Source organism: Sceloporus undulatus, chromosome 3, assembly GCF_019175285.1.
Source record: "Sceloporus undulatus isolate JIND9_A2432 ecotype Alabama chromosome 3, SceUnd_v1.1, whole genome shotgun sequence".
NCBI lineage: Eukaryota > Metazoa > Chordata > Lepidosauria > Squamata > Phrynosomatidae > Sceloporus > Sceloporus undulatus.
Genome location: NC_056524.1, coordinates 112,886,039 through 112,913,138, shown reverse-complemented (window position 1 = coordinate 112,913,138; position 27,100 = coordinate 112,886,039). Strand labels below are relative to the sequence as shown.

The 27,100-nt window shown below is 39.6% G+C and overlaps 1 protein-coding gene across 4 annotated transcripts in view; it reads right to left on the bottom strand.

The window, feature by feature from the left end:
* The window catches only part of LOC121927172 (maestro heat-like repeat-containing protein family member 6), a 40,667-nt gene extending 17,569 nt beyond the window's left edge, over positions 1-23,098 (bottom strand). For 3 of the 4 annotated variants that reach the window (XM_042460783.1, XM_042460786.1, XM_042460784.1), the window contains exons 1-4: positions 22,964-23,098; positions 5,411-5,777; positions 3,791-3,943; positions 2,428-2,582 (exon numbers count right to left, since the gene is read on the bottom strand). In XM_042460783.1, the coding sequence (XP_042316717.1) occupies positions 2,428-2,582; positions 3,791-3,943; positions 5,411-5,777; positions 22,964-23,022 (734 nt within the window). In that variant the 5' untranslated portion in view covers positions 23,023-23,098. Of the gene's footprint in view, positions 1-2,427; positions 2,583-3,790; positions 3,944-5,410; positions 5,778-9,916; positions 10,028-22,963 lie in introns of those variants that run through there. The other variant, XM_042460785.1, reaches the window with a different exon arrangement.
* Positions 23,099-27,100: the final 4,002 nt, after the last annotated feature.

Here is a 27,100-nt window from a genome sequence, read left to right as displayed (position 1 = left end):
TAGCCTAGTACTGTCACTCAGCTCTTGCTGTATAGTACTGAGGCACATTTCTCACATTATTCTCCAAAATCCCCACTCTCTCTTTGTGTAATTTTCTCCTCTGTCTTTTTAAAAAACTTAGTAAGTAAACTGTTAGTTCAGTATGAAACGGTATATAAATGAAGCTGTTTGGCAGTATCAGCACGGTGTAGTGGTTTGAGTGTTGGACTATGATGCTGGGGACCAGGGTTCGATTCCCCATTTGAGCATAAAAATCCACTGGATCACATTCTTTCAGCCTCAGAGGATGGCAATGGTAACCGCCATCTAAAGAAACTTCCCAAGAAAACCCTATAATAGACTTACCTTACGATCACCAGAAGTCAAAAGTTACTTGGAGGCACACAACAACAACAACAACAAGTTATTTAGCACACTACTGTAGCACAGATAACAACCCTGAGGGCTACTTTGGCCAATGTGTCAAGATGCAAAGAGCATACAATGGATTATGTAAACAAAACACAGTAATCTGGTCAATATTTAGTTTTTCACAAACAGCCTAAGTGTTCCTCCAATGGTTAGTCCTATAGTTTAAAAGCAGCAAACTTTCTTTTCTGAGACTAGCATAACAGAGCAGTCCACATTTAATGGCGTTTCATGCAGTTCTATGCACTTACTCCAAAATAAGTTCTTTGCGTTCACCTGGGCTTACTACTTAGTAAATGTATTTAGGATTGGAGACTTCAGCAAGATGATGTTCAGGGAAAAGATAACCATACTTGCTTCTTATATAAGTCAATCCTTGGAGCATGGACCATATAGATCAGAGTCAGGATAGTGAATATGTTGCACAGAGCCCTAATGTTCTAGGGATTTTATCACACCGGGAGAATTGGGGGTTTAACCAGTGATTAACTCATAAAAATTACACAATCACGATAAAAGATTTTCACACACATTTCGCTTAAAGAGCCATTATCCTGGGAATAATGAGGGAATAAATTGGCAATAAACAGCAACAAATCATTCACGGGATGTCCCTGTGAATGCTTTGTTGCTGTTTATTGCTAGTTTATTATTTCCAGGATAATGGCATTTTAATGCTGATGTTGTGTGAAACTCTTTATTGAGATCGCACAATTTTCACAGGTTAATCAATAGTTAAACCCCCAATTTTCTCTGTGTGATAAAGTCATAGGTGTGCAGGATGCTTTGGTTTGCATTTCCAATTCAAAAGCTTGACAAGGAGATATAGGCATATGTAAGTCAGTGGTAGACCAGGTGCTTTGTATTCCAAAGGCACCAGGTTTAGTTCTTTGCATTTCCCACTAAAGCTAAGAAAAATTAGTGATGTGAATCTTTGCTTATTTCATCTTTGCATGCAAGAACAATAAAAGTTTTCACCCACTTGGTGAGATTATGAGGTTTTTTGACGATTTTTCACATTTCAGGATTTATTTATTTATTTTTGGTAAAATATGCATTTGTCCAATATTTAGTGGATTTTTTTACACAAAAGCCAATATTAAAATGATAAAAGATTTTCACACACATTTATAATATTGCAATATTTTGCATGCAAAACCCAAGGTTTATAAAATGCAAAACAGTACTGAAATGCAGTGTGCATTTAGTCGCTGATCTTTCTCCTGATGGAGTGCTTCAGTATATCAAAATACTGTTTTCTTGTTGAGAAGGAGAAAAATTACAAATATTCTTTGTATACCTATTGTAGAGAGTTTTTGGTAGTCTGTGAAGACCATACTGAGACAGATAGACCATAGTAGAAGATAGCTCCCTATGTTGGGTGATGAAGAGGATGCTCTGGCCACTTGAGGGCTCTGCAGACTGTATGGCTCTTTTCTCATGTTAGAGAAGGGACTTGATAAGCATGAACTGAAAGTTGGCATACCTTGCTGGACCTTTGTTTTCTAAAATTTAGATCTAAATGTTCATAGGAAGAACTGAAAGAGTCAGGAAAATTTGTCCCCTTGGTATGACTTGCCTCATTTCAGGTGGCTACATCAAGACAGCTGCTCAGCTCAAGAAAATTGAGTCAGTAATAATCTACACATTGGTTAAATCAGTGACAAGGAGTGGAGTAGACTTTTTCTGCAACCAACCTAGAGTGTAGCAGAAGCTACAAATGGTAGAATATCTGCAATGGTGGAATCAACACCACAGACGTCAGTTTGGTGTACCAATTTTTCCACCAGAGGCAGCAAAGAAGAACTCGTTTAGGTAAACGTAGCATCTCTTTAAAAACACTTATCTGGGAAATGATAACAACTCCTCTATTTTTCATTAGAGCATGAGGAAAATGTTCCTTTTTGAACTGGAAATCTCAGAATCCCTCAGACAGTGTGAGCAGAGTATGGCCACACTGGCTGGAAAATCCTAGGAGCTGAAATCCTATAAGAAAATTTCACAGGGTCTGCTTCTCACCTGTCACAAAGCAGTGAAAGTCTCAGAAGGCTTGAGATGGCTTCCTCTGTATGTTTTTCAGCCAGGAGACAAACAGCCCCTATTACAGCTTCTCTTGCACTAGGTTCCTGGATGGCACGCAGGTGAAAATAAATAATATCAATGATCTCTGGCACCTGTCAAAACAATAACAACAAACAAACAAAAGAAATAAGGGCTTGCCACTGATGGTTCTTTCCTGGTTTTTGATGCTTGTTTCCATTTCTGTTTCGAATCTAGTAATGCCTAGAATCTCAGTGAGATTTTTGGTTGGGTGCATTTGTCATAAAGATGTTAGAAGCCAATAAATGACCCATGTGGACTGAAATGATGATACACTCAACACCACCAACCAGTAGATGGTGTTCAACAGTTTTCTCACTCTTTTTGCCCTTCAAAGAATTAAGTTGCTAGTATGCTAGAAAATGGTAACTTGCAGTGAATCGCAGTGTATTGACAGAGACCCACAAGACATTTGACATCTTGTGGTAACTGGAATAAACAGTGGCTTCTAATGGGGTGAATGTAAAAAATAGTGAAGTTTGGAGTATGAAATTCTACCAGTTTGGAAAATCTTGTTCCCTTATTATCAGACAGAAACTCTGCCTGGTGGCTGCAGGTTTACATGACAGTGAAACAAGAACTCCACCCTAAATTTTAATCTGAACTTTAAAGGAGCTATCCAAAGTATGGAACCTTTGGGTATAGGATTTAATATCGTGGGTGGTTCCTCTAAAACAGTGATTCCCAAACTTTAGTCCTCCAGGTGTTTTGGACTGCAGTTCTCAGAAGCCCCAGCCAACCAGGCCAACGGTCAGGAATTCAGGGAGCTCTCTGGTAGGTTTGATTGTGTTTGTATCCAATGATTGTGTGGTATGTTGATTGTATTTCTACGCAATGATTGATCCAGAAGTCATCCCTAAGGATCCACAAACATGACATATACAACCTATTTTAATGTGAAAGGCTTAGAGATTCTTTTAAAATGAAAAGAGGTATAAAATGTTTTCAAATAAATATTTTTATGGATTTCATCATTTTGATTATTATTTTAACTATTTGTCTGAAGAACCATTTATATGAAGTATTTGTATGAAGAGCTGTATAAAAATATTTTAACTAAACCCAATGAATGACAACTTCTCAATGAATCAATTATAACTCAGTGACTCAATTAAAACTCCACTCCGTGCATCTGAAGAAGTAGATCAAGTCTATGAAAGTTTATGCTGCAACATCTTTTGCCCAGTAGTCTCAAAGGTGCTACAAGATACAATTAAAACCTCTGTTTCTGAAACTCAAAGGAGAAAAAAAAATCTCCAGCAACGGTATCATTTCTTTTTACCTTTTCTCTCAGTTTGTTCATTTCTTTCTTCAGGATTGAGTTTAGCATAGCTGCAGCTGCCTGGATACTGGTTTTGTCAGCGTCCCTTAGACTAGCCACGACTAAAAGTATCTGACCAGTAACTGTGGCTGTTGCATCATCTTTTAGAAATCTCTGAAATAGTTCAAAAGCTAAATTATTATATTAAATTTAAAAAAAATTATCCCGCTTTTTGCCAAGCAATCAAAGCGGTGTACAACAGACTAAAATACATCCATATATACACAGTATCCTCCTTAAAACAAGGTTAAACATTATAAGATTAAAACTAACATGCTAAAATCTGAATAATCCAAATAAAAACCATGGGCAGAGTTCGATAGATGCGAGGACTTATTCGTGACCAAGTATTTTATTCCGAGAAGGCCTGCCGGAAGAGATCCATCTTATTGGTTTTTAAAAGCACTCTGGATTGGTAATTTGATGGATCTCATCCGGCGGGCCATTCCATAAATTGGGAGCGGCTGCATCAAATGTCCTCTGGGAGGTCGCCATTAATCTGGTCTTTAAGGGCTGTAGTAAATTCCTCCCAGAGGACCTGAGTGTATGGGGTGGATTATATGGAAGGAGGTGATCCCTTAGTTAGGTTGGGCCCAAGCCATGTAAGGCTTTAAAGGTGATAACCAACACCTTGTACTGTGCCCGGAAACTGATAGGCAGCCAGTGGAGTGACTTCAGTATTGGTGTTATATGGTCACTCCTTGCTGTTCCTGTGACCAACCTGGCTGCCATATTCTGTACCAACTGGAGTTTCCAGACTAGGCACAAGGGTAAACCCATGTAGAGCACATTGCAAAAATCAAGTCTTGAGGTTACCAAGCGCATGTACTATGGTTTCAAGGTCACCCTGTTCCAGGAAAGGGTGCAGCTGGCGTATCAGCCAAAGCTGATAACAGGCGCTCTTGACTGTCACATTCACCTGATTCCTCATCTGAAGCAACAGGTCAAGAAGCATCCCCAGGGTGTGAACACAGTCCTTCGAGGAGAGCGTGAGTCCCTCTAGGACTGGAGGTTGCAGCCCAATACCTGGTTTGGGGGCCCCTACCGTAAGTACCTCTGTTTTGTCTGGATTCAACTTGTTTTCCCCTCATCCAATCCATTACTGCCTGAAGACACTGGTTGAGGGGAGAGATGCCATCTGCCATTGTCACTGATGAATGGGACATGGAGAAATATATTTGGGTGTCATCAGTGTACTGATAACACCCACTCCCTAGTGTCTAGTGTGTTATCTACTAGTGTGTTATCTTTTAGACAATTTAACTTTTTTTAAAAAAATACATAAAATATATATTGTAAATGGCCAAAAATATTCCAAAATGCGCCCCAGACATGTTTTAGGATTAACAAATTTCATCCATATTTTGTTATGTTCTAAGATATAGCAACAATACCAATCATCAGATTACTTTTAAACCCCCCTCCCCCCAAAAAAATAATAATGTGTTAACAGGTAAACAGCATAATTTGCAATGCATTACTGCCAAGCCCTGATTGTTGTCACGATGGATGAAATATGAGTGCATAAGGAGAAAACAGACTGGAAACAGAAATCCTTCCATTGATACACAATGGTTGTACCTCATCCACATCTTCATTATCTGGCTGCAAGGTGACACCGTGGCAATATTCCAAAGGCTCGTCGTCTTTTCTCTGTTTCTCCTTTGGGAGGAAGTTGTGAAGCTCTGATCTTGGCTGGGTTGTAGAGGCTCGCTCCCTCACTTTGGTTTTTGTCTTCAGCACATAACCTTTTTCTTTAGCAGGCACAAACAAGCGAGCTGCGCATGAATTTGCCTTCTGATCTTCGATCAGATCATCTTCATCCTCAAATAAAGTTTGTGTAGCCTTATCGAAGCAGATAAAGTCTGGATCACTGGCAAATGCCATGTTCAGTCCCACAGGTGGGCCATAGGTGTTTGTTGTCTTTTCTTTTATGACCATAGTTTTTCTAGGAGAAAACACAACCAGAAACGTTTTTTGGGGGGAGCATCGTCTTACTACACAATGTATGAGTGCAACTCTAGATTAATATGGAATATGGGGATATGGGTGGCAATCCTTTGACATATTGCCCCAATCTCTTAATAAGGTGCAGTCAATAAAATGAATAATGGTTCCACAATACTTTAATAAAAGGGGTGTGTGAAGAGCAGGCAGAATTATGCCAGGCTAGCAACAGCCAAACTGGAGTCAGCCAGCGACAGCCAATAGAAGTTGGCTGGTAAGAAGAGGAGAAGTCCATTAGTGACAGTTGGAAGTCAGATGGGGATTTGGTTTTAGACAGTTAATAACAACAACAACAACAACAATAATAAAATTTATTTATATTTCCCGCCTCTCCCTGTGGATTGAGGTGGGATTACAGCAAAAAGTTTAACAATACAAAATGCAAATACAATGTTATCTAAAAATACAAACTATAAAACGGTCAGCAATAGTGCTACCAATCATTAAAATGTCCAATCGTCGTCTGTTCCCATACTATTGAGTCGAGAGTGCACTTTCGGATCAATTATAGCAGATCAAATGGATAGGCCCACTGGAAGAGATCCATCTTAAGTGCCTTCTTAAAGGCTTCCAGTGTAGTAATAAGGCGGATCTCTTCCGGCAAGTTGTTCCATAATTCAGGGGCTGTGGCTGTGAAAGCTTTATGGGAAGTTGTAACTAATCTGGTTTTCGTGTATTCCACTAGTTTCTTCCCTGATATTCTAAGAGTGCGGGGTGGATTGTGTAGGGAGAGGCATTCCCTTAAGTAACTCGGACCCAAGCCATGTAGGGCTTTAAAGGTAATAACCAACACTTTGTATCATGCACGGAAGTTGATCGGCAGCCAATGTAAAGATTTTAATATTGGAGTGATATTGTCTGATCTAGATGTTCTCGTGACTAATCTGGCTATAGCATTTTGGATCAATTGACGCTTCCGAACTTGGTACAAAGGTAGCCCCATGTAGAGTGCATTACAGAAGTCTAAGTGAGAGGTTACCAGAGGATGTACTCCTGCTTCAAGGTCCCTCTGGGCCAGGTAAGGGGCGCAGTTGGCAAATCAACTGAAGTTGGTACCAAGCACTCCTTGCCACTGCCTCCACATGAGATGACAACTGTAGAGATGAATCCAGGAGCATTCCCAAGCTAAGAACTTCATCCTTTAGGGGAAGTGTGATCCTGTCCAGGACTGGTTGTCAAATCTCCATCCCTGGACCAGGGGTACCTATCTCAAGCACCTCTGTTTTCTCTGGATTCAACTTGAGTTTGTTTTCCCTCATCCAGCCCATTACTGACTCAAGGCAGGCATTTAGAGGAGAGATGCCATCCTTGGTCACTGCAGCTGTCAGAGACATAGAGAAGTAGATTTGGGTGTCATCAGCGTACTGATAACACCCCGCCCCATGTTTCTGGATGATCTCTCCCAGCGGCTTCGTGTAAATGTTAAACAGCATGGGAGACAGAATTGCACCCTGAGGAACGCCAGATGTCAACTCTCTTTTACGAGAGCAGCTGTCTCCCAGCATCACCATCTGGAATCTGCCCGAGAGGTAGGATCTGAACCACTGCAACACAGTGCCCCTGATACCTAACTCCCTCAGGCGTTCCAGAAGGATACCATGGTCAATGGTATCAAATGCCGCTGAGATGTCCAAGAGCACCAACAAGATCACACTTCCCCTGTCGATGCCCAGACGGAGATCATCGACCAAGGCGACCATGGAAGTCTCAATTCCATATCCCGCGCTGAAGCCAGTTTGAAATAGGTCTAGATAATCGGCTTCATCCAAGACAGCCTGGAGTTGGAAAGCAACTGCCCTCTCGATCACCTTGCCCAAGAATGGTAGTAAGGAGACAGGTCTATAATTATTTCTTATCAGGGGATCTAGGGAGGGTTTTTTCAAGAGTTGTTTAACCACTGCTTGTTTAAGCTTTGATGGAAATTTCCCCTCCCTAAGGAGAGGGTCTGATTGAGTGACAGTCCAGAAGTTAGGGACTGTGAGAGCTAACGTTTGTAAGGGAACAACTTAGCTCTATGTCATGGTCTGATAGGGGAAAAGTTCAGAAGTGAATAGCTTGGTTCTAATATAGCACTCCAAGTGAGGGAGTTTCTGGTCTGATATCCTGAGGGATAGGGTTAGCCTAGAAATAAGGTCAGAAGGATAACAGTAAATGAAGATGGTGTGAGGAACCTAAGTGAATCACTGGAGTTCTCTAGAAAGAGAGAGAGAGAGAGAGAGAAATAACAAAGAGTAACCAAGGGCTCATACAGAAAGGCTAAAATAAAGCTGCTTCAGGTCACTTTGGAGATAGGCTGTTTAAATAATGCATGCGTCCTAAAAGGCCAGAAGCTGCACCAAAGCCATGCTCCAATCCTAAGGACTGTATCGCAGCTTTGGCGCAGCTTCTGGCCGCTTAAGATGCGTGTGTCATTTAAACAGCATACCTTCAAAGTGACCTGAAGCAGCTTAATTTTGGCCTGTCTGTATGGGCCCTGAGTGAAACAATAACAAGTGAATGTACCAACTGAACAAGTGAAACATTGTTAAACTGTTTTTCAAATAAAGTTTTATTGTTAATTATTTACAAGCTTGACCAAATCTGAAATAAGTAACCATGCTAGGTACCATCTGAAAGTGAATCCTTAGAAGGGAAAATAAGCAGTTTTGGTGGCTCTTGTCACATAATTTGGTGGCAGCGGTGGGATGACTAAACCCATGGGGCTGCCACAATAGGGAAATAGTTGGGTGAGGGGGACTCACCTTGACAGGGGAAAACCCACAAAATAAGGGTGAATAGGCATGTTATTTTAGAAGTTTATTATAATAGGGAGATCCCAAAGAAAAACAGTATTTAAAAAAGATTTAAAGCAAAACAAAAACAAAAACCTGCAAATGCGGGAAGTTTATCAGACGCTGTCGCAATTAAAGTGACATAACACGAAGTTAAACCGGAGGTAAAGCAGAGAAAAACTTCAGCTTTTTACTTTCAGAACTTCTGGAAAGTAAAAAGCTGCCATTTTTCTCTCCTTTAGCTCCAGTTTAACTTCACGTTATTTCACTTTGGGGTCATTATGTGTGATAAACTTCCCGCATTTGTGTGTGTTTTTAAAAAAGATTGAATCTAGTTTAAATCCCATTTTAAAGCAGGATCTCCCGAGAGTGATAAGCTCCATAGTCTTTCTTCCTATATAGCGGATACTGCCTAGTGCTACTTCTAGATCCCCATGTCTTAGTATGTAATTGAAAAACCTTTGCTGGTGTAGTTGCACATACTGTACTTTGATTTCTGTGGAATCAGAACACTATTGGAAAACACCACTCAATTTCAGTGGTGTCCTAATTATGCAAAAGCCTAATGCATGAGCTGGAGTGGTTCCAACACCATGGCCACACTCCCCTTCACTCAAATGTTTTCCCTTTCATAAGAGTAATCAGTGTAGAAAAGTTACTTTCTTGGATTAGAATGTCTTGAATTTCCTTGTCAGGGCTGAGGGACTCTAAGAGTTATGCCTGAAGAAGGCTTTATATCATACAGCATGTTAGCACTAGAGAAGAGGGAACTTGGGATGAGATTGCCATTCTCAGCAGTAACCCAAATTAGCTGTGGGAGTATTGATCATTTGAACTAAATGAGACCTAGTTTCTTCCTGGCCTTTAATTTAATAATTACCAAAGTGTATTACCAATTCTCATATAGGAACAAGTCAAAATTCTTTCTGGACCAAACACAGCTATGGTTTTTGGAACCATTTCCAACCAAGACACCCATATTTGAGGTTTGCCTGTGGTTTCATATCTCCACTTTTCCCGCCACTCATCTAATGAAAAATGAAACAGAACTGCAGCCACACAGACCTAGCATGTCTAGATTCACATGACCATCAGACTAAAAGAATATACACGATAAAGAAATTACATTTTTTTAAAATGGCAAAAATCAAGGCTTCTGGAAGAGTTCAAGAAAAAAAAATATATTTCTTAGGCCTAAAGACAGTTCAAAACAAAACAAAACAAAACATAGCGATGGGAACTATTGGCTGATATGTCTAAAGCCAGCAAGGACATACAGAGGCAATAGACTGTAGGGTCATCTACTTACAAGTCTGCATGGCTGGAACCGGTGCTATTTTCTTTTTCCTCTTCTGATATAGCAGTTTCTGTTCTCACTAGCAAGTGATAATAAAAGGATCACCACTCATAATGTTGTAGGCCATAATGGATGGCATCACATCAAAGCTTTTGTGGCTACCATGGCAACAATAGTTCTAAGGTCGCCAAGTGTTCCAATGGCTGTGATGGCTATCACTCAAGCTACCAACTAGGTCAGCATTATTTTCAGCAGCAGGAACTCACAGTCTGAAGGCCAGATGTTTTGTCTTATTTCTTTGTATTGCAAAGAGGATCTAGAATGGCTTCATGACCAGAAGATATCTCTCAAACAAGCCAAGAGGAGGAGGAGGAGGAATCAGATGGAGAATATGTCTGAATTTTACAATTCATTTGTAGAGGATACAAATGAAGAAGATGGCAGATTAGATCCAGATATATGCTAGATCAGCACTACAAAAATAATTGAGGTTAACACTTTAACTGCCATGAGTCAGTGCTATGGAATCATGGGATTTGTAGTTTGGTGGGGGAACCAGAGCTCTCTGACAGAGAAGGATAAGTGTTTCATAATACTACAGTTCCCACAAACCCATAGCACTGAGCCATGGCAGTTAAAGTGGTGTCAACTAGGATTATTTTTGCAGTGTGGATGCAGCCATTGTCGCACTTAGAGGCAGACTTGTTGAAATCTTTGCAGCAATGTTCAAAAAGGCTGCAGCTCCAGCTAAAGGAGGAGAGAGAGGGAATGTGTGCTAAATAGGAAATAAGGGAACCTAGGGGTATGGAGGTTTAGACAGGGAGTGAGTAGGGTAAATGTTTAAATTATGCAGAACTCTGAATTATAGTGTTTAGAAAAAAGAATATTACTTTATAAACTTATTGTTTCTTGGTGATGCCTGAAGCCAGTCTGAAGATTCAAAGTCAAACTTCCTATGTAATAAAACTCTCTTCTGTTTTGGTACATCTTGCCTGAACGGAATGGGTGGTCTGAGATCACCACAGTTGCCACCACTGAACCCACACAGATACACCCTGCCTTCCAAATCAATGGCCTGGGGCTACCTTGATTGGGATTGATTGGATTTCTACCCTGCTTTTCTTCCAAAATGGAATTCAAGCAAAAGTGGGTGGCAAGAAGCATGAAAAACCACCCTGAAGAGAGGTTTCCTGCCTTCCCCTTTTCCCTCACCAACAGTTTCCTTTATGTGCATAAGATGCTGCAGGGCTATGTGCCTGTCTCAGGACCATAGCTCCTGCAATGCTTGTTAGCCATATATTCTGTATATGCTTCGTAATACTGGATGACAGGATATGCTACATAATTGGTGATGATGGGTGGAAAGATTGGTTATCTTCTGTGGAGCAGGCTGATAAGCAGATGTGAGGAGAGCTGTCTTATTAGATGGAAACAGTTGGTATAGAGAGGAAAGGAGTAGTAGTCCTGGGAGGGAAATAATTTGCCTGGAAGACAAATGAGGGTGAGCACGCAAAAGCATTTGAACTGCTTGTACTTCTTATATACTGTGTTACCAGCAAATGCTCCAGTCCTGACAACATTGTTATGCTGTGAGCAACTTTAGTTTTCTGAATAAAGCTTTCTGAACCTGCTGAAGTTTGTGTTTCTGAACTGAGGTTAGCCAGAGAACATGGCAGCCTGTAGCAGTAAAGGCCATCATTTGATTGTTGTGATGCATGAGAAGAAGAGGAAAGAGAAAGTATGTCCTTTCCCTTTCTTTACTCTTCTCGTATAGTGCAGGAAAGAGAGTTTTAACCTGATAGCACCTTTGTCCGTCACCTTAATTCTCTGCTGCCAGAATACATTCAATAAAATGAATTGGTGGAGGACAATGTAGGGGTGGCTTTCCAAGGTTCAGTGAGGGGCTATGGCCCATGGGCCCTAGATAGTTGCTCACTCTTCTGATGGAAGCTAAGTCTCTCCCACCACCCCCCATGTAGTTTCCTCTACCGCCTCCATCACTTCAGTATTACATAGGGCATGTCCTCATCAGGTTGCTCAGGCTAGAAATAAATAAACAAAGGGAAAACAAATTGATGTAGCGACTTGAGATTCATATGTTTGATCATTACAAGACTCATAGCTGAATTTGTAGACACTAACTAGACTATAAATAGAATGAGCTGAAAGAAAAAAAAGGAACAAACGCAGACACACAATAGGAATGCCAGTTGATCATAATGCTTTGCATAAACTCCTTATCATTAACATCCATCTGGATGGGGCTGATTAATGCTTTGAACACAGGTGCAGCCTTCAGCAAGCATAGGAAGATGAAAGGATGTTTGACAGCAAAGAGCCTAGAAATAGCACCATCAACAAGATTTGTGCATACATGATGCTGCCAAGCCCACAATCACAATGGTTTTCTTTTAGTTATCTCATTATGGGTATGTTGTGCAAGTCAGCTAAATATTTGTTTTAAGAGGAGCTGGGGACAGAATACGTACATGTCATGGGGTAGTCAGAAAGTATGCATACAGCTAGAAACATTTAAAAGCAGCTTCTGCCACATATAACCCCACTTCTGGGCTCTAAGATGAACTGAATTTTCAACTGAGATCTGAGCTGTTTCTTACTGAAGTTATATTTTGTGGTACTGATTTAGCCCACATTTTCTTGGAAATCTTGCAAGAGTTTCCAAGTTCATAGCAGTGAGAAGATTTGCATTATTTTAAATCCCCCAATGGAACAGCAAAGAGGGCAGCTGCAACTTGCTCTGTCTCTTCTTTCCCCACCCATGATCTTATCTATCACTCTACCTTCCCTGCTTTTGGGCATACCTGAAGCTGTGATCCATTCAGATGAGGAGCAAGTGGCTTACAGAATGAGGGAGGGAATGGGCAGGAAAACCTGTATCTATGGATGGAAAAGAAATTTGTTGGACTCGCATTTCCTGATGAAAAGAATCTACTTTGCATCTCCTGAGACAGTTGTGAGTTCATTCCCAGCCAGGGGCTCTGGGTTGACTCAGCCTAGCATCCTTCCATAGGTCGACACAATGAGTACCCAGCTTGTTGGGGGCAACTAACTTAGACTTTGTAAACTGCTTAGTACATAGGTAAGCGGTATAGAAATGTGCTTGATACACTTGTTCCTCCTTCTCCAGTGCCTTGGTTATCTTGGTGGACAGAGCAATGGCAGCAGAGAAAGGGTGTGTGCCTGTGCCTCCTTCTCCATTGCTTTGGCTCCCATGGAAATGAGTTAGGAAATGTAGAGGGTAGTAGAAAGAGAGGAAGACTGTACACTAGATGGATAGACTCAATTATAGAGCCCATGAATTTAAAAGACATAAGCAGAACAGTGGAGGGCAGGGAGTCTTGGAGAAGTCTCGTCCACAGAGCTGCCATGAATTGGGGTTGACTTGGGGGCAGTGAAAAACAAACAACATATAAGCAAGAGAATGAAAAGAAGTGAGGCAGATGAATTAAAAGTAGAAAATAAAGAGAGAGAGAGAGAGAGAGAGAGAGAGAGAGAGAGAGAGAATATGAATGGGAGGTGGCTTTTTCCACATCCGATAGACATCCTACAGACACAGAACACATATACACCATACACAGTCTTAGTGCTGCTAACAGCATCACTGGCAGATGAGTTCCATATTAGTGCAGCAGTGCATCTGTTCTACCTTTAAGTTCTTTGAAGAAGATATCCATGGTGCTGAACTCTCTTCCCAAAGCAGATTGTCATCTGAGATAGTTCCTTTAAAGTTTCAACAAAAACCTGGAGGGAATCTACCCCCCCCCCGCCCCGATATGGAAGCCACTACCTGCCACTGGCATATCATCCACAGCCCTATTACTTTTCCAAGTGGGAATGTGGAGCCTTCAGATGTTTCCCAATTCTCATCTAGATTTAGATAATCCTAGTCTTGGCATCATTCTCACTATCTTAATGTAAAGTACATTACTGTTGCTCAGGTTTGCCTCTTCTTTCCTATTTTCTCGTGCTGTAGTTGTGCGCCTTCAAGTAGCTTCTGACTTATGGTGACCTTCAGATGAAACTATAATAGAATTTCTTGGGGAAAAATTGTTCAGAGGAAGTTTGCCATTGCCTTCCTTGAGGCTGAGAGGCTGTGACTTGCCATGGTCACCCAGTGGGTTTTCATGGCCAAATAGGATTTCAACTCTGGTCTCCAGAGTTGTAGTCCTTAGAGGGACTACAGAGGAATAATATGCATCTTCTCAACAAGGATGCAAAGTGGTGCTCATGATTTCTAGAGCAGAGGATAGGCAAGGATCTATTTGACACCTAGCTTTGTGGCATCCTTTCTTTTAATACATAACATTATTGTATGAAGTGAGCTAGATAACCATAGTCTGGAATTTCTGTCAAATCCTATCAACAAAACAAAACAAGCAAAACTGCACATTGCTGCCAACACAGATCAAAATCTTCTGAGCAGTGCCTTCCTGTCAGCTTTTATTGATTCTGGAACTGACACTCTAGCTTGATTTCCTAACTACAGACATGGCAGCAACACATTATTTATGTGTCAGTTGTGATACAAGCCTTGGGTATGATTCCCCAGCCTTGCAAAGCACTATTATAGATACACAAAAATGTATTTTGTTTTATCACTTAGTGTCATGTCAACTTATTCCTGATACTGGGACACTGTGAAGAAGAGACAGCATTTTCCTCCATGAGAACAGTTGTGAAGACTTTTAAGAATTGTTAAAAATATGTATATAGTGCCCTTTACTAGAATTAGTTTAAATGTTTAATCAAACTTTTGAATGAATTCACTTCAATATGTGAATCAACACATAGTATGAATCAACATACTGTAATGACAATTTGATGAAATACCATACTAAATAAAATACTGAGTTAACTATGCTGGAAATGATCATGATGATGTTGTTAATGGAAATGATCAAGCTGATTGAATCCAGAAAATCATTCTGGTCTGCTTGAAACTTTTAGCTATCTCTTGTCATATGTGATAGACTGGTGAAAGTGTAGCTGGAAGTTCCATAATGATGTGCAGAGACAAGAGGCCACATATCAAGCGAATGGAATGCAAAATCTCTGTTAGTTTGGAAGTTTTGGTTGTAAGCAAGGTGTTTGAAACAATTATGTGACCTGAAATAGAGGCACAGAAAATAGAAAAGATCCCAGACAAGCTGTGATTACCCTGTAATTGCACCTCTTACTAATCTCATCTCGATCCTTAGATCTTTGAGGAGTAGTCTAACTATTGGGAAATATGGTCTTGATGATTTCATGTGTTGCAATTTTGTAAGGCTATCTTCTGATATAAATAAGCCATAGATGATGAGCCAGAACATGACTAGGCCTAAGCAGACCCTTGTGCAGTAAGTGGTTTTGCAAGTGTCAGGAAAAACTCCATCCACCAAATCCTCCAAAGACACCAGCAGTATTCAGAAAACCTGTACTGTTTCCTCACACCAGTAAATTATGTCACGTCTAGACTGCTATTACTTTTGTCATCTGTCATAGCTCTTGAAGCCTCTGAAGTAATCAACCAGCACACAAGACAAGGAACAAGAGGAATACCTGAACATCAAGTACTCATGTTTTCTCTAGAGGAATTGATTTCCCCCTCACTGTTAGAAGATGAATGTCAGCAACATGACTAAAGGTGGTTTTTGAAAAAGATCCTTTAGGAAAGCAGAGACAGAGTTTAAAAGACTTTCTCTCTTCACACATTGGCCTTTTATCTCTTCTCATGTTTCTGATTATTTTGTCTTTCATCATTTTAGGGGGATTATTTGGAATACAAATGAACTCACTTGAAAGATAATTAATATTAGTAGCAAATGTACAAATTTCCCTTCCTGATCTATTCTGGGTATGAGATTTCAAATCAAGATTTATTGCCTCCTGGAACTGAAGAAATCTCTGCCCACCAAGAACCTATAGAAGTTTTATAGATCTTTTCCTTTTATTTCTGAAGCATTCATTGAATATATATTAACTCAGAGCTAAATTCAGAGCTTGGAAAAGTCACTTTTTTTGGATGGTAACTTCAAAATATACAGTGGACCCTTGTTATATTGTGGGGTTTGGTTCCAAGATCCCCCGTGGATAACAAAATCCATGGATGCTCAAGTCCCATTAAATATAATGATTAAAATGGTGTCCCTTATAAACAATGGAAAATCAAGGTTTGATATTTGAAATTTATACTTTTTAAAAACATTTTCAAGCTGTGGATGCTTGAATCTGTGTATAGGAAATCCGTGTATAAGAAGGACCGACTGTACAAGTTCCGATATTTCAAACTGTGGCCATGCTGGCTGGAAGATTCTGGGAGTTGTGTTCCAAAAACATTTCCAAGTTCTCACTAAACTACAAGTTATTGTAGCAGTAGGGATATTTGCATCCTTAATGAAAGAAGATGTCCTGAAATTTGAAACAACCTAGTGAAAAACAACAGCCACTTTGGACTTCAGAACTCTGTTTTTGGCAAAAGTATGTGTTTTTCCTGGGTACAGACATAAGATTTATTTATTTATTTATTTATTTATTTATTTATTTACAAAAAACACTGTTTTGGAGCAGAAGATGATATTTTGCACATGACACAACCATTCCTTCACAAAACATTGTTTTTAGTGTAGAAAACACATTTTCTGCTTGTTTTGCACATGAAAACCATATGCATTTTTGCATAAATTTTGAAGTATATGTAATGCTCAAAAATTGTACAGTAACCCTCATATTCTTATGGAGTGAGGAGAAAGTTGTTGGAATTATTCATTCTTGCATGTTGGTACAAAATAAATCAAGAGTATTTACAATAGTTATTTACAATATTTCTATTCACCAGCAAGATATGATCTCAGGATGGCTTATAATAATAAAAAAAATTAAAATTAAAAATTCAGAGCTAGAAAATCTCCAAGATATGAGTAAGTGCCCTCTGGCTAAAGGGTTCTACAGGAGAACAACTCACATTCTTCTAGGTAATTGACTCTTTGTTGAACTCATGGACTACTGTCAGATCTAGCTGACATCTGTCCCTAAGCAATGTTAGTCTTTTACATCTTGTCCTGCTTTCTGGGGCACATAGTCTTCTATGTGACAAGTCTAAGCAATTTATCTGAAAACTGTTGTAATGTTTTTCTTTAGTCTTCTCTTTTCTAGGTTACGGTAAGCATCTCTTTAAATCAATCACTGTAGCATGTGCTTTTCATGCTCTTCTGAACTGTGCCAACTTTATTATACCTTTTCTAAAATACTTTGGAGGTTAGGGGATGCTTATTATATTATTATTATTCACTTGTAAACCCAGGATTTTGTATGCATTTATATTTGGGAAGAGGAACCAAGAAGTCCTTTAAACTGAATTAGTACACAGCAATGAGCTTTTAAAAAAAATATCCTTGAATTCCACAGTTGCAGAAAGAAAGGGAGGAAAAAGAGGCGGACACAAATGGGAACACCATTTATTAAAACTGGGGCCACAATTTACTAAACCCAATGAGAACGATCAGCAGAATGGAACCTACTCCAAATTAAAGGCCTAAAACCTGTCAGTTTAGTACAAATATCCCTAGCCTAGGGAAAAGAATGAAGCAACATCTCCTCTCTCCCACACCATAATGTGTGTAGCATGGTTTTCTAAGAAGCCCCCCCTCTCAATGCCTCCCAGCTCTGGTTGGCTGACAATAGTTGATCATAAAAATCCAGCCATATCCTGCACATGGGTCCCATTGACCTAGCGTGCAGGTCTCTGGCCTGGCTAGTCTCTGAAAAGGAGCCTCCAGAATCATAGAATATGTCCCTTATCTCCACCATCAGTATATCCCTGTCAGTGGTGACCAATAAACCTATTTACAAGCAAGCCAACACAAATACAACTTAAACCAACTTCTGATTAACTTGTGAAGAGCAGGCAAAAAGGAAAACAAAAACACCCCATGTGTAACACAAATTAGCCAAAAAAAAAACCAACAACAACCCACTTAGCTTTCTAGAATCACAAGATAATCTTCCACAGAAGGGGCAGGATGGAAAGGGAGCCATGGCAGAGAAAGAGACCGAACCAGAAGAGGACCAGGCTTAAATCGCCTTGTCTCCTCTTTGTACGAGGTACGTACATGCTGGCATGTGAAGCCCTTCTGTACATCCTTCCTTTTCTACCCTCTCTGCATATAGCATTTCTGAATCAGAGTGCAGCACTGTCCTGGGAATAGGATAGTTTTCAAAGGTATATATGTCTTTGCCTCATTGTGCATAGTACATTTTGTTATAAAGAGTTTTAAAAATTAATTGATTCAGGTTTTTTGCTTTGCACCCTAAATGGGTTCAAATCATGGTGCTTCCAGATGCGGATTTTAATTTGCTATCACACAGTTCATGGCAGTTTATGGAAGCCTTCAACCTGCAGCCTTTCCTTATTTTCACTTTTATTTCTATCCCCCCCTCCCTCACTAAAGAAAACTGTTAATAAGAAAGAATAGCTGCACAATGCCTTTATACTGTGAGCAGTAGGAGCCTCTTATGTGGATGTATCCTTAATCTAATAGCTTAATAACACCATGCTAGAATAATAAGACATTCAAAATTAAATGATCATTACCTGTACCAGTGCAAAAGACAAAATGAGAGTAAAAGAAGAAAGATTTTAAAAAAAAAACCTTCAGGTATTATCATGAGGTGAAGCAGAACCATTTTGATCAACTGATCTGATTTCAATCAAAATGGTGGAAAGATGAGCAATGCAAGGAAATGAATTCCACTCTTAGGGCAACGCCACTAGAATGTCCCTGAGTCGTTTCCTCAACCTTGCATCTATCTCACAGCATGGATTAATATCTCAATAATCCTAATATTTCATAGATTCATAGTGGAGACACACCCTGTCACCTATTCGGGTGTGCATGTTGTCAGTCTTTACAGGTTTAAACTGTAAACTATGACTTAAAAAAGCATTTTTACTTCTCTTATCTGGGCAAAACTTGAAATTGCTAAGCACTGGAGGATGCTGAATGGATTCTCCTTCTCAAGATGGCTAAACAGAGTATGGACAATGGTGCTGATGGAAAAACTGACTTAACAAATGCAGGCATCTACAGCAAACAAACAAACAAAAAAGAACTAATTAGCACACGCAAATTTATTAATAAATAGCATGAGTATAGAATCATACCAGTATAATCCCTATCATCTCATTTAAAAAATATTGGGAAAATCCTTTCTAACCAGGGAAATTCCTGCTAATTTTATACCTTTAGGGAGATTGAAGGCAAACTGAATTTAGATCTTAGCCTTAGAGATGTACCTTCCCTTCCTTCTTGCTAAATAATGTAAATTTTTAAAAAATTACAAAGAGTTCATGCATATCAGGTCATAGCAATGAGGGTGAGGCGGGGTGTGTGTGTGGTCACTGTTCTTTAATCATAATTAAAAAGGTGTGAAGTCAACTCCTTATCAGGGAAGCAGAAGCCATGCAGAAGTATGGGGGTAAATTTACAAAACAGTAGAAGGAAAGACTTTTCTCACTGACCCTTCTGTATCCACCAAAATACTGAAATACCAAATACTGTGGACATTTGTTGCAGTACAGTCACTGTAGTGTCTACAATGCTGTAAGTCTTTTCCTCTGTTCTTTTGCTTAGCTTAATCACTCCATATTGTTCAGCCAGCCAGGTCCATGGAAACCTTGTATGGTGTGTTAGGAAGCAGTAGATTGCTTGGTTTCTTCTGCTTCTTCCATTAAGCTAAATAAGTAGTGAACAACTGGGTGGGTATTCCAGGATGGCTATAACAAGACATTACCTTGTAGGCATCTCTCTCCTCTTCCTCCTCCTCTTGCATAAAACTGATGCATAAAAATTCTACCTAAGCCTCTTTTGGCTGTTGCTATAATTGCACATCTGATATTTGCCGCTGCAATCCCTTTTGCAATTTAGATTCAGCATGGAGTAGTTCATGCACAATAAAAAGAGCAGAGCAAGGGAACAAATGTATCTTATGGCAGTCATTAATGTGAGCCTGTGCAGCCAGGTAGCCTAGGGCAAGATTCTTGGGTACAGAAAGGCTTATGCTGCATCTCTCTTTATGGTCACCTATTAACTGGGCATATACTATGTCAATAAACCTCAATTACACTTAGGAAATTTGAAAAGCGAAGCTCAATAAAACCATACAGGCATATTAGAGCTATGTGTGGAACACTGACATCCATCTGGTATTTTTCAGCGATTTTTAGTCAATTACTACATTTCATCATCTGTAATCCTCTTTTATCTTTGGTTCCTGCTGCTACGGTAATTCTCACCCTGCTACATCTATGGCTTTACTGTGAATTTTTATCACCTATGAGTAAGTGGATTCGCCTCTCTTTTTTGCTAGCATCTTAAAAAATTGTATCAGCTTTAAAAAAAGAAAAGCTTAATTGCAAAGGGAAATGAAACAGACTGAAAGATGTTACGGTAAATATGTAAATCACACTGACAGCAACAAGAGGAGCAATTTAATATTGAAACCACAATAAAACTGAGCACACAGTAAACTGTGTTAGCTGGAGAGACCCCTCCCTTTTCCTAAAATGTTTCCTTTTATAAATATACATTATGCCCATTAAAAATAAAAAAAAATCTTGGCAGACGTATTATTATATTTCTAATAGAACAAAACATCTTTTTAGACTGTAGGTCCCAAGCCTTGAAGCTTATTCTCTATGTCCAATGAAACTGGGGTTTTTGTTTTTCCAAGTTCTCTTCCCCTTCACACAGCAAAACCACATGTTTACGCTGAAGGAAAATTGCATTAGTGAAGCAGTATCAAGAAAAATCTACCTGGACATTTGTATTTTTTACACTGCAGAATCCAGTTTGGATAAGAATAGCAAGCACTTTCCAAATGAAGAATTGTCATTATATTTCAGGGTTGGATATTTCTTTGAGCTGATTAATTATCTAGGCAGTTGTACATGTATTTCCTATGCTTTCTTATATCAACACGGGGATAAATCCTTGATTTTATTAACTGAAGTACAATCAGAATTCTAGATGAGGGAGATAAGATCTTCTCTAACTATGAGGTTATTTCAGCACCCCGAATTCTCAGAACGAAAAGTGGTAAGAGTGGAGAGTCACCCTCCTCCTCAGTTTCTTATTGGTTTCATTTCTTTGGGAACAATCTGAAGAAAGTTAGGTGTGTGTATTGCAGTGAATGGAGGTTGGTGCACAGTTAAATTTTCCAAACAAATTCTTACCTATCCAAATATCCCACATATGCGCTCTGCCTTGTTGCACTCCAAATGCATGGTGCCATACTTTAACTTCAAGCTCTAGTACACATGTGGAATTTCTTCCCAAGCACAAGAGCTGATCTGGATCCAAACATAAATGTGTGACTGTAGCTCTTCTTCCATTAAAGTGAGCAAATAAAGACCATTCTGTAGAAGCCTCAGAAGGATACCATTGAAAATCAGTGGTAGCTCATGGTTTTCATATCAGTGGGGTGGTGAATCTGCACTAGGTTTTAAAAGAACTATCCAAGGTGCTGAACTGTATTCATTTACAAAGGCCCAGTACCTTTGTCAGCTCTTTTATATTTTGACCATTACCAGGACTGCATTCATCATCTATGACAGATCCTTCTCCCAGGTTGGACCCACAGTCCCACCCCCTAGGGAATCCTGTTACTTACTCTGGCCTTGTTTTCCCCAATGCTTTCCTTTCTGGATTGAATTACTGGGTCACAAGGTGACCCTTAAAAATATGGATTTGTAGCTGTGTTGTGTTGGTTCTTTAGTTTAGTATGTGTGGTCTGACTCTTATTCAGACTTGACAGACAGCCAGGGACAGGTTTAACCAACAACAGAAACAGATTCATTAGACACAGTATGACAATATAATAAACTCTAATATTTTATTCTTTAGGTTCCCCAATAGCATAGGCAGTTCTCACTGCTTGTTCAATTCCAAAACTATATCTATTAGCAAAAAACTCTGACTGTATCAACTCCAAATCCTGTCTCTCTTTGCACTCTCTCAACTGACTCAACAGACCTTTTTAACAGACTCTTTCCCCAGTGGTCCCTCCTTCCCACTGCAGACTTCTGATGGGAGTGGCTGCCTTCAGTTATTCCCAAACTTTTCTTAACATTCACTCAAATTCAATAACATATTTGCAAAGCTTCCTCCCACTTTTCCTGAAATAGTTTCACCCCATCCCATTGAGATGGAAGCCTACAGCTAACATTGTGGAGAGTGCAGCTGACTGCTCAAAACAATGCAGCTCAGACTCATTTTGCAGTCTGGTCCTAAAGTTATATTAGACTTATTTTAGGATAATAAAGCAAGGAAGAGCAGAACCACAGTCAATTCTTGAGGGGGAATGATGTAAAACTAGCAAAATGCCTATCATTATGATGAGCAGGCTTCCCATTGAGGCAGAGTCTGTAAGCCACAGAGAGACTCCTGGGTACATGTAGTGCAGCTCTCTGCATTCTTTGTTCATTCCCACAGAGATTCACACAGTTTGTGCAATGCAAATGTGAGCTTTCTATTTGCATAGGCACACCGATACATTAGAATATTTCCACAAAGTGAGCCTACTTCTCCTAAGTAAAATGCCCAAGATCAACCTCTCATATGTGCAATATTCTCTGATAATGTTTTTCTCACTGTCAGGAGAGTTTATGCTGTTTAACTTCCAAGCAGATTGGACATAAAATTAAAACAATATCATTTTAGTGGGTTTTCCCTCAGATAGTGTATTGTGTGAAACACTATACAAATTCATATTCATACACCTTGTAGGAATGAATCTCCCTAGGGGAATTTTTAATTAGCTCAGTTACTAGGTTGTGCTACAAGCAACCTCTTGTGGAATCATTTCCCACCTGCGTACCAGGAGAAAAGAGATCAGAGGAATTTTGCAGAGGCAGAATTCTCTAAAGTGGGTTTTTAAAAATTATTAGGGGGGGGGGGAATCACACAACAGTCCACGTTCCCTCACACATACATACAAGGATGAAGGAAATCAGGAGTTACCTTTGGAATAGCTGGAGGCTAAACTAATGGCAATACTTACACATGACGAGGCTTGACTCCAGGTCCAATTGTAACAGGAATGTCGTGTGACATGGCCATTCTGGTGAGCGGAGGGGGAATCAGGACGTATCAGTGTGAAGAACAGGCAGGATTATGCCAGGCTGGCAACAGTCAATCAGGAGTCAGCTGGCGGCAGCCACTGGAATGTTGGCTGGTTAGAGAATTAACAGTCAGTTGTAAATGGTTGGCTGAGTCCAGAGAAGGACAGGTTAGTAAAGGTTCCAGGGAGGAACGGGGTTGAAGTCTAGGAGTGAGGGACGTAAAACCCATATAGAACTCCAAATGAGGAAGTTAATATAGGGAAATATCCTGTGGGATAGAGATAGCCAGAGAGGCAGGTTTATTAACTAGGTTCAGGGAAAGTGAGCCAGAAGAAGGACTGTGTGAGGGTCCTTCGGAACAGTAACGTTTATTCTCTGAGAAGGGTGGTGGAAAGGAAACTGTCATTATAACAAAGTTGAATCTAAGAAAGTAAAACATCCAAATGAAACAAGTAATGCAATTACACGAAGAAACAAATGTCTTATTTGCAGAGTACTAAATATCTCATGTTTAAAACATCTGCTTAATAAAGTTTTGTTACTATTTTAATAAAAGCTTGTCTGCCGGTTAAATATATACCCATGTTACTGATATACAGTACGACCTTTTAAAACCAAGATTTTAAAAAGGGTCTGTGTCAGTTGGGTGGCCACAAAGGAATAGGAAAACCTTTTTGGGTTGCCACAACAAGAGTGTGTTGGGTGAGAGAGGAATCTCACCATCACAATCTGGACCAGTCAGAGTTCACAGTGAGTGTCCCCGTACCTTCCAATTAGCCCGCTAAGAAAGGATTTTGGAGATCTTTTATAGGCCAAAACTAGCCTGAAGGCAAAGGTGTTTGTCCTACATCAAAGGAAATCAGTTCTACATTGTAAAGGTTCACTTGGTCTGGCAATGTTTGGGGTGAGAATGGAGTTGTAAAACAGCCTTATCAGCTTGTCTGGCAGAACATCCTGCCTAAATCACCTATCTTCCTGACTTCGGAGGTGTTAAAGTTTCTCATTTGCAACTATCAAACTCTTCTGTTTGATGTGCGGAGGTGACCACTCACCTCAAAGATCATGGCTGTTCAGAGGACAGAGTCCTTTTGGGGCCATAGGGAGAATGTACACACACCAACATTGAGAAGATTTCAGTTCTGGTAAAAACCTATATGCATATTTCCCCATATTACTCCTTTATGTATCCATTGGAGCACAGGTCAGTCTGATGCGGATAGCAAAGAAGTATTAAAAGGACCAAAATGCTCCTCAGAGTGGACCTCTGTTCACAGAACAACAATTTTCTTTTGGATAAAGGAGCCCATATAGATTGGAGCTTTTATGCCATACCTCCAATCCAGAGTCCCTCCTCAACAACTGCTGTTTGCTGTGAGATCATACCTGCTCCATAACTAATAGCAGCCCTGAGGGCTGATCTGGATTGGGACCTCCTGTCAACATGCTGTGGCCCTGATTTAAATTAGATCACCCCCCTCCAGTTCCTTTTTAAAAAATTAAGATTATACTGGATTGTCTGAATAGGGAGATGTAGAATTCACTTGAACTTTGGCCATTAGAGAATGCTTAAGAGGAGACAGGAAGGGGGAAGTGAAGACTCATTGTTGTTTGATTTATGACATTTGTGTGCTGCTGCACAGCCAAAGGTCTTTGGGTGGTTTATGATAAACATAAAAATAATGTGAACATAAAACCATTAAAATAGAAACAAACATAAAATACAACAATAAAGAAAAACCCAGAGCACCCCCAGATTTAACACACAGCTTTTAAAACCAAGGGTGAATAATAACACAGGAAGACAGAATGGGCATAGACCTAGGTTTGATGGAATGGTTTGAAGCACTAAATGTTAACCTGTTCATTAGAAAAAGAACAAAGGTCTTCAATGCTAAGCTACAGTGCTTATTTTCTAAGCTACTATGCTCAGGACATTTTGCTGCTGGAGACAAAGGACAAGATAGTACACACATCCCACGCCACACACAGATGCTATGCAACACTGGTCAGGATCAACTGAGGACAGCAGTCAGGCTTAAATAGTATAGAGCTGCTTACTTGGCACACTGTTCTGTCATCCAACAGGATGGTTGTTTTCAAGGATCTTGTCAGCTGCAGCTCCCCAGAGGTTTTCATTTGATTCCTCAGACTTGAGCATAATCAGAGAATCATGAAATTGGAAAAGATCACAAGGGCCATCCAGTCCAACCCCCTGCCCTGCAGAAATACACAATCAAAGCACTCATGGCAACCTCTGTTTAAAAACTTCCAAAGAAGGAGACTCCACCATACTCTGAAGGAATGTGTTCCACTGTCAAACCGTTTTTACTGTCATGAAGTTCTTCCTTATGTTGAGGTAGACTCTCTTTTTGTATAGTTTGAATGCATTGCTCCTTGTTCTAGTCTTTGGTGAGATCAACTCTGTAATCACGTCCCATGCCTGCCAAGAAAATTCGACCACTTGAAATTCATTCTCAAATATTTGGAAATGAATTAGAAGTTCTTCTTAAAAATTATATAATATAAGAGATAAATTTAGATAGGTAAATAAGATGAACTCAACTGGGAAGCATTTTATGTTTTTTGGTGACTATGCAATGTAAGCTTACTCAATTTTTTTATGTATGTATATATGTATGTGTTGCAATTAATGTTTTGCTTGTAATGTCTGTTTTGTATTGCTTGTTTTTCATTTCCTAATATTTTTTAAAAGAAATTCATTATTAAATAACAAAAGCCCCTTTGAAAGGGATGGGGTGTGGGCTTGAGATTCCTCTAAGATTGAAAAGGGGGGCTGAGCCGTCCTTAAATTATCTATCAAAATTAGACCACCAAGATTCTTATGTAGTTGAGCCTTCTCAAGAACTAACAATCAGAAGTGTACTAAATGATCAAGCACTAAGAAATATTAAGATTGTTGTTGTTGACCTACCCCAGGAATAATAAAAGCTGCCTATAATCCATCCTAGGCACGGTTACATGGGAGTAAGCTACACTGAACACATGGGAGACACTCTTAAGTACACATTATGCTTGTCAGACTCTTCCTGTTTAAAGATATTTCAATGACAGTGGTTGGAAAAATCAATTTGCCTCTGGAAGTACCATCCTGTAATGGTCATAATTACATCTCACTGCAAGTATCTGCAAATAGGTAAAATGAATAACAACCTGCCTGTCACCATTGAGCCCTTCACCTTAAAAACAGTTCAAGGTTCCTATCATCCTCTGAATATTTAGCTGTTACAGTACTCTTAATAGCTGTTGCCAGACATATTTTAAGCTTGTTGGTGAATTTTAAGGCCGGTAAAGGTATATATCAGATACTCAGATGAATACCTGGGGTTTCCCTTGCCCTCTCGGTAAAACCCTTAAATCCATCATGTTCATTCATTGGGAATGGTGAGAGAGAGGAAAGAATAAACCCTAGGCAGAACTTTTTGTAACCAAATCTGGATTAGAGGAATTTGAATCTTCCCGATTCCTTTCAACTCTGTCATTCCTCATATCAAAAGCTTTAAAGAAACATCTGTAGCATAAAATTAGTTTCTAAGCATAATTCTTCTCCACTAAGCACCATGTTTTCTGGGCATGCCTAGTGTTTAAAGAGTTCAGATGTTCACACTGTGAAATGTTCCCAACCCTAATCTTCACCCTAGCTCAATGTTCTTTTTGCTGTCCCTTTTTTATTTATGATGTACTACATGTATTAAAATAAAGGCTTGTCACTGCAGAAAACAGTCTAACGCCTACCCCCTGCATTCCAACTGATCTCCAGATTACTAGCAAAATTGCTGCCTTTGTATACTTATGGACTGATGTGATAACTGAAAATAACTTCCATTAGCACTACAGAAACTCCAGCTGATACCAAATGAATTTCATTTGATACCAGCAGAGAAAAATATTGGCTACTGAGATATTTTTCCTTCATGGTCATTTACTGTTAGCTGGGACCCATCTATCATTCAGGAAGTCTCTGGATGTTTTCTTTTCCTTAAAATCCTTACTGAAAGCTTTCCCACTTTCAGGTTGACTGACAGTAATCTGTTTAAAAGACAACATTTATCTCTTGC